We start from the raw sequence: 13,421 nt of genomic DNA, 5'->3' as shown, positions 1-13,421 counted from the left end.
TGAGAAAACTTAGTCAGTGGTTCTCTCTCTCTGGGATACAGATTCATTTGAGGGACTTAGAAATGCTGAGGCCTGGCCCTACTCCAAGAGCTTCTGATTTAATTGATCCAGTAGAGTACAGCCCAGGCATTGCTGTGTTTTGGTTGCTGTCATTGCTTTATAAAGCCTTCTAATGCAAAGCCAGGCTTAAGAAATACTAAACTAAGTCATGTAGTCTATCAAGCAAAGAAATAAACTTGCAAATAATGGATTCTGCAGACATGTACCTACTAAATATAAAAGAAACAACATTTGTGCTAACTGGGGAAAGAACTGTAGTCCATGCATCAACTCTTAAATAGCTATCTAGCACATGTTCACGTCTATTTTCTCTAAGTGTTTACCAGAGTGACATGTATTTTGAATATATACCATAAGAGAATCAAGGTTTCTTTAAAAGGGGAAGGGAATTTCAGCTATCTTTATACTACTGATTTTATAGTAAATGAAAAAATAAAATGTATGAGTAAACTAATATAAATTACAAATACAAAATCTAAATATTGCCTTCAACTTTTTTCTGAAGTATATCCCAATATATTGATGAGTAATTTTATTTACTGGGGAAAAGCTTATCATCTGTATATTCATATACATATTCATCCACAGTGACAGAGCTCTGTTGTGCTGTCAACAAGAAAATTAATAAGTCACTGGTCCCATAAACATATCAATTTTTCAGTGACTACTAAAAAAAATAAAAGAAAGAAGACAAACTAGACAAACATGAACTAAAAGAGAAGACTTAACATTTTCAGAATCTAAAACTAAAAAATATTTTATTTTTTCATAAATGCATATAATGTCTTTCTAGAAGAGCTTATTTCTCTCTCACAGTAAAACACACACTGCAAAATATAGTCCACAGTCAGTGAAAACTCTGAAATATTATTTAATCATTTGTTAAACTAAGCTTACACAAATTAGGAGAAAGTAATGTTGAAATAATATATATGAAGTAAGATATAGTCAGCTTAAACAGTGAGAGCTGTATATGCCTATCATTCTGTGTCTACTTTTAGAAAAGGAGCTCAGACAACAGGTGCAATGTGCAACCATTCTCCATCTCTTCTACAAAAATCTTTAAGAAGGTCTACATTGTCTAATACACATTATTTATTTTTGTGTAAGTGATATTTTTATGGGGGCAGGGGTGTGAATTTAATATCTGGATCAACCTGGCACAGTGTAGAGACAGTATTTGAGGAAGTAGGAGCTCCAGTGCAGAGAGGACCATAACAGATTAAATTCCTGGGATGCCTAGGCAATTGAACTGCACGTTGGAGTCAATACTATCTCCATCTCCAGGGGATATAGTTTGATATTATTCATTTTCAAACAATTTCTCATAGGTACCATTTTTCTATCTTGGTTGTCAGTTGACCTCTTCGCTTTCTGTTTCTTGACTTCTCATTGGGGCAATGAGTCTTTAATCATCTGTGAGTTTCCTTCTTGGCAAGCGGAGATTCTTAGATAGCCAGGAGTAGGGAATTGGAGCATAGCAGGGCAGCTGGGCATGTGCCAGCTGAATCTGAGGTAAAGGGGAACTAAAATTTCAGCCTTGAATGAAGAGACCCACAGAAGGCGGCATCCCTATTATATTAGCTCCAAGAGAGGAAGTGAAGAAAAAGATACAAACAAGAAGAGAGTAAGAGACACGAGCCTGTAGGTAGACACCATGAATGACAGTAGAGGAGAGAGCCTGTCCCAGAGCCTGTGGTCACCCAGTGAGTTATCCACCCAGAGCACCCAGCCAGCTGGGGGAGTAGGGGACAGAAGAGGTGGAACAAATGCTTTATTTTTCTCTGTTTTCATTCTTGCTTTAGGAGCCTATTTAATTTAAGCAGCCCTGAATTCATGGTCTTTGCTTGTTTCAATGCTTTCAGAAGGTTAAAACCTTATGGCTCCTGATTCTTGAGTTTAGTTTTGTTTTGCATCAGATTTTTTCCTTGTCCCAGGGATTAATGGTATGCTCAGTGGAATCAGACTATTCAAATTTATCCTGACAGAACTCAAATCCTGAGAGTAACATTACTTCAGACAAAAATACACTTTGATTTTTTATGTATGTTTAAATACAATTTCTTAAGAATGCCCTGCTCTTTATCACACTGTCAAATATTTAAGATTCTAATTTCTGCCTCATGAGAAGCTAGGTTTCCCTATCTTTTAGAAAAGGGGAGGGGCACATAAGGAAGAACACTCCTTCCTATCTTCTGTGGTTGCCATCAGAAGTGCCCAGGGACACATCTGAAATGTCCGAGCAGAGAAGGTGCCTCATACTAAAATGACTGGCTCACAACTACCATGAAATGAATGTATGTGATGTTATTCCATACTTAAATATTTCTACTGAAACAGCCTTCCCTTCCAGCTGCTTTCAAGCTGAATGGAACAAAGGTACTGTTTATGCCAGAGAAAAAGTAGAAGTCCATCTGCAAGTACCTCAGATTTCCACAGATTTCCTTATACTGTGGATTAAATGGCATGCCTTAAATGTACATACATGTATATGTATATTTGAATATATATATACTTCTCACTCTAAAATAGGAACCATCCAAATTGAGTCAAAGGCATTCACATTTCTGACATCTACTTTTTAATCAGATTTCTAATGAAAGCATGGTTTGCAGATGAAAAGTTTCAATATTAGAATACAGATACGGATAACTGAATTAATTTATAACAATTAAACCAAACCCATGAAAACAGGTCCAATTCACTTACTCTCATCAACTTGAGAATTGAGTCTATTCATTAATTGTAGTATGTGATTTAAAGTTTAAAAAGAATCAAAAAATACTGAAGGAGTTAGTATAATGAAATACTGTTTGAAATTTGAAAAATCTGGTTGCATTCCATAATTAATCTTCCCTGTGAGATAGGGCTATAACTTAGAATCTTCTCAAGAGAATTAAAAAATTACCAAATGATGGAATCGTAAATCTGTTTCAAAAGGCAATTATGGAGAGTCCTCAGTTGATTTACACTATATTGCCATTACAGAAATAAAATTTAAAACTACCTCGTGGCTATTTTTATATCCATACTTCCTTTGAAAAAGCTGCTTTAAAAATACAAATATTTGAGTTTAAACAAATAGTACATACTATTTTGTTTATATAAATATAAAAGTAAAAAATTATATCTCTTTTAGGATCTGAGACAAAATGACCATAATTAAAAACAAGTGCAAGAGGAACAAAGTTTTGATGTTACTGTACCTACCTTTAATGTGATACTATAATGTCCAACAAACGCTGCATCTATCCATGATCTTGAATGGGGATCACCCAGGAATTCTACGTGATACTGTTCAACATCTCCATCGAGGTCATAGGTCACATATTTCCCTTTAAAAGGATCAGGGCAAAGTATCCCTGGCCAACTTTCAAAAGAAAATATTTTTATTATTTTGATGCTTTAAAAAAGGTAGACATTAATATATCTGTCACAATCACCTGTCAAACTTTGCCCTTTGAATTTTAATAACTTCTTTACAAATTTTAAACATAGTCATATTTGTATCTTTTAAAAGTAGGATATTCAATTGATGCAAGTGATCATTTGTATCTTTGTAGATATAGAAAGCTTTGAAACAGTCACATACTCAAGACATTCATAAGATATGAGGAGAAAGAATCATAAGACAAAAGAATGATTTCCAGGGTCTATAAGAGACATTTAGGCACTGCTAATAGGAAAGATAAGAGAAAAAAGAGTCATCAGATTCATGGCAGGCTTGAATCAACTCTCACCAATCAGAATGATTTACTACTAAAATGTTAACCCACTGACAGGGCTTCTGATGGGGTAGGAGAGAGCTAGCGATTCATGAGCCAGGACTGCCAAAGTGGTTTGGGCTGTTCTGACACTGAACTTTGTAACAACTGTGAGAAAAGTAGAAATAGAGTCAGCAGTTCTGTGTTATCCCTCCCCCACCACATCTGTTCCACTGGCAGTGACCAAATGGCTAAAAATCCTCAGTACTGCAAATAAGGTTTATTCTTTACTAAAAATAAATCTTAGGGGAATGTACAGCAGAAATCTGACTGAATTTTACAGATCAAGATCCAAAATATGCATATCTAATATACCCAAGCATTCAAAAATCTGTACAATTATCAAGTTCTATCATTTATAATATTATAATTATCTCTACAATTATCAAGTTCAATTATCTGTACAATTAACGAGTTCAGTTTGCAGTACCACAGAGTGAAAAAGGTAGAGAAGTTCAAATGAGAAGATCCAGGCTCTAGTTCTGCCTTCCACCAGACAGGAGGCCTCAAGCAGGTAACTAGGCCTCACTATAACTCTGGTTCCTCACTGCGCTGTTTCAAAGTTCAAACAAACATGTGCTTTACACATTTTTGGTTTCTGGCAAATTAAAATGGTATAAAGCGCCATCATTATGGACTGAATTATGTGATCCCACCAACCCGCATTCATATGTCGAAGTCCTGACCGCAAGTACCTCAGAATGTGACTGTATTTGGAGAGGGGATCTTTAAGGAAGTAACTAAGTTAAAAGGTGAGCCCCAATCCAACATGATTAGTTTCCTTATAAAAAGAGAAGATTAGGACCCAGACACACACAGAGGGAAGACCATGAGAAGACACAAAAAGAGAGATCCACCTACAAGCCAAGGAGAGGCCTGAGAAGAAATCAACCCTCTGACACCCTGACCTCAGAATTTTAGCCCCCAGAACCGTGGGAAAATAAGGGCTAGAGAAATTAAAAATTGAGTCAGACAAGCTTTAAGCCAAAGAAGAATTGGAAATGATAATGGAAAGTCAAGTGAAAGTTCAGGACCTAAATGAAGAGGACCATCTGGTTGTTATCAGGCTCACGCCACGGTATTTTACTGCTATTTGGTGACTCTAACTGGGCTGTGCTTAAGAGTTAAACTTGAGTGCAGTTTATCTTTTAAATCTACAATGGAAATCTACATTGCTGAGGGAACACATTCAAAAGAAGGGGCTTCAACAGGCAAACGAATGACTAAGAATGAGTGGTAGCTGCAATGGAGACCCTCAACTTATCAGAAGTCAAGGAACAAGTGGGTCCTTCAATATGATCAATAGCTATTTTAAAAACAACCAAACTATGATTGTTACATTATATTTGTTTAAACTCTTTATAAAAGGTAAGGGGCTCATGTTTAATACTAGGTGATTTGCACTTCACAGCAATTTTAATATGGATTACTGTCAACCCAATACCAATTTATGAGCAGTACCTACTCCATTCAGTGTAAAACAGTCTCACAAAATGGATTTCTGATATTTAACACATGAAAGAAAGATTCTGCAGTTATTATGTGTAAGATGAGCTGCTACTTTTCTGACACAAATTCTGATACAACTATTTTTTAAGTGGAACCTATTGGGTCCCAGAGTATTCAATTTAAATTATTACTCAATAAAATATAAACAAAAAGAGATGACTCCTAAAAAGAATTAGATACCAAAAAAAGAAAAAAGCTTCGGTTCATTATTTAAAACATATTTTATTACAGAAAGTATTGCATACTGATTTAAAGATGAATTATGAAAAGTATTATGAAATGTCCAAATAACTGGGGTACTTTCAGGTGGTGCAAAGGAATTGTCTGACTCCTAGTCTATACATATCAGCTAAAACAGAATGTACCAAACTACAGGAAAAGCTGAGCAGAGGCAATACATCATGTAGAAAACATGATTACTTCTCTCCAGCTGCTCCATCCATCATCATCTCTGACTTCCTGTGATTGAAGAAAGAAGTTGATGTCCATTTTTTGCCCTCACTCTGACCTCAATTTGAGTTCCCAAACTGTCAATAATGATAGTGCATTGTGCATTTCTACTTCCTGATTTTTCACTTTCATATTGAGGAGAAATTCTGAGTGTTGTGTGGGGGCTTAAAGGTGGAGAGGGACAGTAAGAATAGGCCACCCAATGGAAGGGTGTCAGAATTACAAGGAAAGTGTATGGTCAATCTCAGAACCTGTGGGTGGTGGAAGGTAAAATGTACAAACACAACAAGGTCAAATAGACATCAGGTGTTGAAATCCACTTGCAGGAGGAAATGGAAATTTTGGCAGGACAAGAAACTTCAAAGGAAAGTGAAAATACATTACAAAGAAACTGATGTCTTACACATTCCTTATCCAGCGGAAATGATCTTTAATGAGTTGGCTACTGCCTTCAATAAGTTGAAGCTTAAGCATGATAACCGCTGCCATGTATTTATACCGAATGAGAAGAAATATATAACTTTTATTTTCAAACTGCGGTCTGGATGTTTAAGAAGATAGCAGATTTACTTGGGCCTCATTCTTAATCTGTGGGAAACAAAATGGATGAGTTGGAATCATCACTAACTTAATGTCATACTTTCCAAGAAATCTCTTTGTTATACCTAACTGCAGGGACCGTTGGGAAGAGGAAATTTCTCATCCACACACATATAAATCCATAAGCAAAAGTATGCAAATGAGAAATAATCAAATACTATTTTATAATACTGAAAGGATCTAGTAGAAACCACAATTTATAAATGTATATACTATATCTAAAAAGTATCACTGGATTGGTTCGTTAACTTAAAGGAATATTTGATTACTAAACTGTTTAGACTACAGTATTTAGAATGCAAATATATTTTCTATAAATTAATTTTCATACTTATGAGAAATCATTGTAAAATGTCTGGTAAATATGCCTAGTTTCTGCTTGATACTGTATTTTCCTATACTAAGTGAGAGATGCACTGCTAATTTTTACTTTTAATTTCTTTGCTCTTTCTAGCTAAATACAATGTATTTGATCAATCTTTAAAAATCAAGACTTCTTAAACATTATAGAGATAGTTTTTCTCTTCCTAGTAATGCAGACAGCCCCACCCTCAAGCTCTCATAGGCACTACTCAAAGGCAAGAGGCTGCATAAGTATTTTATAAGTATGTAGGTGTGTGCTATCTTATAATGTGGTGATAAATATAACTATTTTAATTTGATTTTCCATGGAGCTTGACCATAGACAAAGAAAATGATAGTCTCTTAACTATTATTTATTTTTATTATATAAAGATTAAGCAGGCATTTCTTGACTCTGTATCGGTCTCTCTTTAGCTTTTCAGCTTTATTGGAAAGTATGAACTCTTCTGAGAAAGAATAATTCTGAGATGTTGATAAGATTGAACTTCTGAGCCTTCAAAAGCTACGTATAAGGACATGGGCTAATAAGCATTGACCCAGATAATGCTACACTGTTAAGTGTCTCTGTAGCCAGCTGACTGATCTTCCCACTTGAAATTTCAGGGTCTATAACATTTCTTAATTAAGAACTGATGTTTGGCTGCTTTTAGTAGGCTAATTCAGCTTTATATTCTACTACTGCAATTTATCTTGTTATCATCTTTCTATTGTATTTGTGGAACTGAATAAGCAACACAGCAACAGATTTGAGTTTCTTAACCTAAATTTTAAGTCTGTGCTCATGTGTACTTAGTTTATAAAAAGAAATACATGTGACTACATGCCAAATGCAATCTACTCTTTCCAAACAACAAGAAGGTAGTTACAGCTGTATTCTGCAGCATTTTGACGGTCCTAATCATAGATTGGAGGTAATTTAGGGACTAGAGTAAAACATGCTTCATTCGTATTTCAAATCCTAACCCTCAGCTACAAGTACAAAACTGCAAAAGAAATTCCTAATCAAATTTCTAACATAATATTTCAGACATAGTGACAAGACTCAAAACCATTTCTTGAATGAGGGTTATTGAAACTTCAGAATTTCCAGTAGAAAATACAAATGCTCTGCTTTCAAAATGTTAGAGATATGAAAAATGACAATGAGACTACAAATACCTTCATAAGTAACTTCAAAAATGAGTGTTCATATACATAACCATCTAGTTCCTCTTCATGCCCATCCTAGTTACACAGAAGTCAATTAATATATATATCTTTTTACAACATTTCATATTTGATCCTTAGAAAAACTCTCAGTAACAAAAGGTTACTCAGAGCTGATGTGTAACATTCCAAATCTCTCTGAGATGTGGAAATCTCTCTGACGTAGATATTAAGTGTATTGGTTGAATCTCTCTGCAAAGATATTAAGTGTATTGGTTTGCTAAGGTTGCCACAGGAAAATACCAGAGACTGGGTGGCTTAAACAACAGGAACTTATTTTCTCACAGTTTTAAAGGCTAGAAGTCCAAGATCAAGGTCAGCAGGTCTGGTTTCTCTTGAGGTCTCTCCCTGGCCAGCAGACTGCTGCCCTCGTGCTCTGTCTTCGCATGGTCTTTACTCTGTGCACATGCACCTCTGGTGTCTCTCTGTGTATCCAAATTTTCTTTTCTTATAAGAACACCAGTCAGATTGGATTAGGGCTCACTCTAATGGCCTCTTTTAACTTAATCACCTCTTTAAAGGCCCTTAGTCCAAATATAGTCACATTCTGAGGTTAGAGTTTTAACTTATGACCTTTGGGGGAACACAATTCAGCCCGCAACGGTAAGTGACACAGCAAGAGCACGAATCTAGGTACTGACTTGAAGGCCTCTCATGTGTGTTCTGTGTGTGTGTTACATAAGCCCATCACAGTCTCCCAATGAAAGCAAACGTCTGATATTTTTCATGGAGAATAGTTGAATATAAATGAAAACAAGATGACAGGAGAAAAGGAAGAGGAGGGAGAGGCCCTTCAAGATGGCAGAGGAGTAAGACATGGAGATCAACTTCCTCCCCACAAATACATCAGAAATACATCTACACGTGGAACAACTCCTACAGAACACCTACTGACGCTGGCAGAAGACCTCAGACCTCCCAAAAGGCAAGAAAATCCCCACGTACCTGGGTAGGGCAAAAGAAAAAACAAAGACAAAAGAAATGGGACGGGACCTGCACCAGTGGGAGGGAGCTGTGAAGAAGGAAAAGTTTCTACACACTAGGAAGCTCCTTCACTGGTGGAGACAGGGGCTGGGGGGGCGGGGGCGGCGGGGAAGCTTCAGAGCCAAACAGGAAAGCACAGCAACAGGGGTGCAGAGGGCAAAGCGGAGAGATTCCCACACAGGGGACCGGCACTCACCAGCCCGAGAGGTTGTCTGCTCACCCCCCCGAGGCGGGTGGGGGCTGGGAGCTGAGGCTTGGGTTTCGGTGGGATTGCAGAGAGAAGACTGGGGTTGGTGGCGTGAACACAGCCTGAAGGGGGCTAGAGTGCCACAGCTAGCCAGGAGGTAGTGCTGGAAAAAGTCTGGGCCTTCCTAAGAGGCAAGAGACTACTGTTTTGGGGTGCGCGAGGAGAGGGGATACAGAACACCGCCTAAACGAGCTTCAGAGAAGGGCGCCTGCCGCAGCTATCAGCGCAGACACCAGAGACGGAAATGAAACGCTAACACTGCTGCTGCAGCCACCAAGAAGCCTGTGTACAAGCACAGGTCACTATCCACACCTCCCCTCCCAGGAGCATGTGCAGCCCGCCACTGCCAGGGTCCTGTGATCCAGGGACAGCTTCCCCATGGGAACACACGGCACACCTCAGGCTGTTACAACGTTACCCCAGCCTCTGCCAGTGCAGGCTCACCCCGCATTCCATACCCTCCCTCCCCCTGGCCTGAGTGAGCCAGTGCCCCTTAAACAGCCACTCCTCTAACCCCATCCTGTCTGGGCGAAGAACAGATGCCAGAGGGCGACCTACACACAGAGGCGGGGCCAAATCCAAAGCTGAATACCAGGAGCTGTGCGAACAAAGAAGAGAAAGGGAAATTTCTCCATGCAGTCACAGGAGCAGCAGATTAAATTTCCAAAATCAACTTGATGAACCCTGCATCTGTGGAATACCTGAATAGACAGCAAATCATCCCAAAATTGAGGCTGTGGACTTTGGGAGCAACTGTGGACTTGGGGTTTGCTGTATGTGACTGATAAGTTTCTGAAATTTATGTATATCTTAGTATAGTTTTTAGCACTTGTTATCATTGGTGGATTTGTTTATTGCTTTGGTTGCCCTTCTCTTTTTTATTTATTACATTTTTATGTTTTTATTTTAATAATATTGTTTTTATTTTTTACTTTAATAACTTATTTATTATATTTTACTTTACTTTTTTCTTTCTTTCTTTTTTTTTTCTCCCTTTTCTTCTGAGCCGTGTGGCTGACAGGGTCTTGGTGCTCCAGCTGGGTGTCAGTACTGAGCCTCTGAGGTGGGAAAGCTGAGTTCAGTACACTGGACCACTGGAGACCTCCTGGTTCCATGTAATATCAATCGGTGAGAGCTCTCCCAGAGATCTCAGTCTCAATGCTAAGACCGAGCTCCACTCAACGACCAGCAAGCTCCAGTGCTGGACGGCCCATGCCAACAACTAACAAGACAGGAACACAACCCCACTCATTAGCAGAGAGGCTGCCTAAAATCATACTAAGTCCACAGACACCCCAAAACACACAATCGGATGCGAACCTGCCCTCCAGAAAGAAAAGATCCAGCCTCATCCACCAGAACACAGGCACCAGTCCCCTCAACCAGGAAGCCTACACGACCCACTGAACCAACTTTACCCACTGGGGGCAGACACCAAAAACAATGGGAACTATGAACCTGCAGGCTGCGAAAAGGAGACACCAAACACAGTAAGTTAAGCAAAATGAGAAGACAGAGAAATACACAGCAGATGAAAGAGCAAAGTAAAATCCCATCAGACCAAAGAAATGGAAAGGAAATAGCTACATAAAAAAGAATTCAGGGCTTCCCTGGTGGCGCAGTGCCCCGGTCTGGGCAGATCCCACATGCCGTGGAGCGGCTAGGCCCGTGAGCCATGGCCGCTGAGACTGCGCATCCAGAGCCTGTGCTCTGCAACGGGAGAGGCCACAACAGTGAGAGGCCCACGTATCGCAAAAAAAAAAAAAGAATTCAGAGTAATGATGGTAAAGATGATCCAAAATCTTGGAAATAGAATGAAGAAAATACATGAAACGTTTAACAAAGACCTAGAAGCACTAAAAAGCAAATAAACAATGATGAAGAACACAATAAATGAAATTAAAAATTCTTTACAATGAATCAATAGCAGCATAACTGATACGTGACCTGGAAGATAAAATAGTGGAAATAACTTGCAGAGCAGGCTAAAGAAAAAACAATGAGAAGAATTGAGGACAGTCTCAGAGACATCTGGGACAACATTAAACACATCAACATTCAAATTATAGGGCTCCAGGAAGAAGAAGAAAAAAGAAAGGGACTGAGAAAATATTTGAAGAGGTTATCGTTGAAAATTTCCCTAGTATGGGAAAGAATATAGTCAATAAAGTCCAGGAAGCGCCAAGAGTCCCATACAGGATAAATCCAAGGAGGAACATGCCAAGACACATATTAATCAAACCATCAAAAATTAAATACAAAGAAAAAATATTAAAAGCAGCAAGGGAAAAGCAACAAATAACATACAAGGGAATCGCCATAAGGTTAACAGCTGATCTTTCAGCAGAAACTCTGCAAGCCAGAAGGGAGTGGTATGACATATCTAAAGTGATGAAAGGGAAAAACCTACAACAAAGATTACTCTACTCAGCATGGATGTCATTCAGATTCGACGGAGAAATTAAAAACTATACAAACAAGCAAAAGCTAAGAGAATTCAGCACCACCAAACCAGCTTTACAACAAATGTTAAAGGAACTTCTCTAGGCAGGAAAGAAAAGAGAAGGAAAACACCTACAATAACAAGCCCAAAACAATTAAGAATATGGTTATAGGAACATGCATATTGATAATTACCTTAAATGTAAATAGATGAAATGTTCCAACCAAAAGGAACAGACTGGCTGAATGGATACAAAAAAAAGACCCATATATAGCTGTCTACAAGAGATCCACTTCAGACCTAGGGACACATACAGACTGAAAGTGAGAGGATGGAAAAGATATTCCACGCAAATGGAAATCAAATTAAAGCTGGAGGAGCAACTCTCATATCAGAAAAAACAGACTTTAAAATAAAGACTATTACAAGAGACAAAGAAGGACACTAAATAATGATCAAGGGATCAATCCAAGAAGAAGATGTAACAAGTGTAAATATTTATGAACTGAAAATAGGAGCACCTCAATACCGAAGGCAAATCCTAATAGCCATAAAAGGGGAAATTGACAGTAAGACAATGATAGTAGGGGACTTTAACACCTCACTTTCACCAATGGACAGATCATCCAAAATGAAAATAAATAAGGAAACACAAGCTTTAAGTGATACATTAAAAAAGATGGCCTTAATTGGACAGTCAATCCAAAACAACAAAATAATCTTTCTTTTCAAGTGCTCATGGAACATTCTTCAGGACAGATCATATCTTGGGCCACAAATCAAGCCTTGGTAAATTTAAGAAAATTGAAATTGTATCAAGTATCTCTTCTGACCAAAATGCTATGAGACTAGAAGTCAATTACGGGGAAAAAAAAAAAAGTAAAACATACAAACACATGGAAGCTAAACAATATGCTATTAAATAACTAAGAGATCACTGAAGAAATCAAAGAGGAAAGCAAAAAATACCCAGAAACAAATGACAATGAAAACAAGATGACCTAAAACCTATGGGATGCAGCAAAAGCAGTTCTAAGAAGCAAGTTTTAGCAACAGAATCCTGCCTCAAGAAACAAAAAACATCTCAAATAAACAACTTAACTTTACACCTAAAGCAGTTAGAGGAAAAAGAACAGAAAACCCCCAAAGTTAGCAGAAGGAGAAAAATCATAAAGATCAGATCAGAAATAAATGAAAAAGAAATGAAGGAAACAATAGCAAAGATCAATAAAACTAAAAGCTGGTTCTTTAAGAAGATAAACAAAATTGATAAACCATTAGCCAGACTCATCAAGAAAAAAAGGGAGAAGACTGAAATCAACAGAATTAGAAATGAAAAAGGAGAAGTAACAACTGACACTGCAGAAATACAAAGGATCGTAAGAGATTACTACAAGCAACAATATGCCAAAAATAGACAACCGGGAAGCAAGGGACAAATTCTTAGAAAAGCATAACCTTCTGAGACTGAACCGGGAAGAAATAGAAAATATAAACAGACCAATCAAAAGCACTAAAATTGAGACTGTGATTAAAAATCGTCCAACAAACAAAAGCCCAGGACCAGATGGCTTCCCAGGTGAAATCTTTCAAACATTTAGAGAAGAGCTAACACCGATCCTTCTCAAACTCTTCCAAAATATAGCAGAGGGAGGAACACTCCCAAACTCATTCTCTGAGGCCACCATCACCCTGATACCAAAACCAGACAAAGGTGTCACTAAAAAAGAAAACACAGGCCAATATCACTGATGAGCATACATGCAAAAATTCTCAACACAATACTAGCAAACAG

General features: G+C 37.9%; 1 protein-coding gene across 1 annotated transcript in view; it reads right to left on the bottom strand.

The window, feature by feature from the left end:
* The window catches only part of ZCWPW2 (zinc finger CW-type and PWWP domain containing 2), a 139,315-nt gene that overhangs the window by 68,434 nt on the left and 57,460 nt on the right, over nucleotides 1–13,421 (bottom strand). The window contains exon 3 of the mRNA XM_027088327.1: nucleotides 3,271–3,430. Within this exon, the coding sequence (XP_026944128.1) occupies nucleotides 3,271–3,430 (160 nt within the window). The remainder of the gene's footprint in view (nucleotides 1–3,270; nucleotides 3,431–13,421) is intronic.

Source organism: Aethalodelphis obliquidens, unplaced genomic scaffold, assembly GCF_003676395.1.
Source record: "Aethalodelphis obliquidens isolate GAN/ISIS:26980383/991018 unplaced genomic scaffold, ASM367639v1 scaffold62, whole genome shotgun sequence".
In the NCBI taxonomy this organism is placed as follows: Eukaryota; Metazoa; Chordata; class Mammalia; order Artiodactyla; family Delphinidae; genus Aethalodelphis; species Aethalodelphis obliquidens.
Note: the sequence above shows the minus strand (reverse complement) of the source record. Positions and strands in the feature narration are given on the sequence as shown.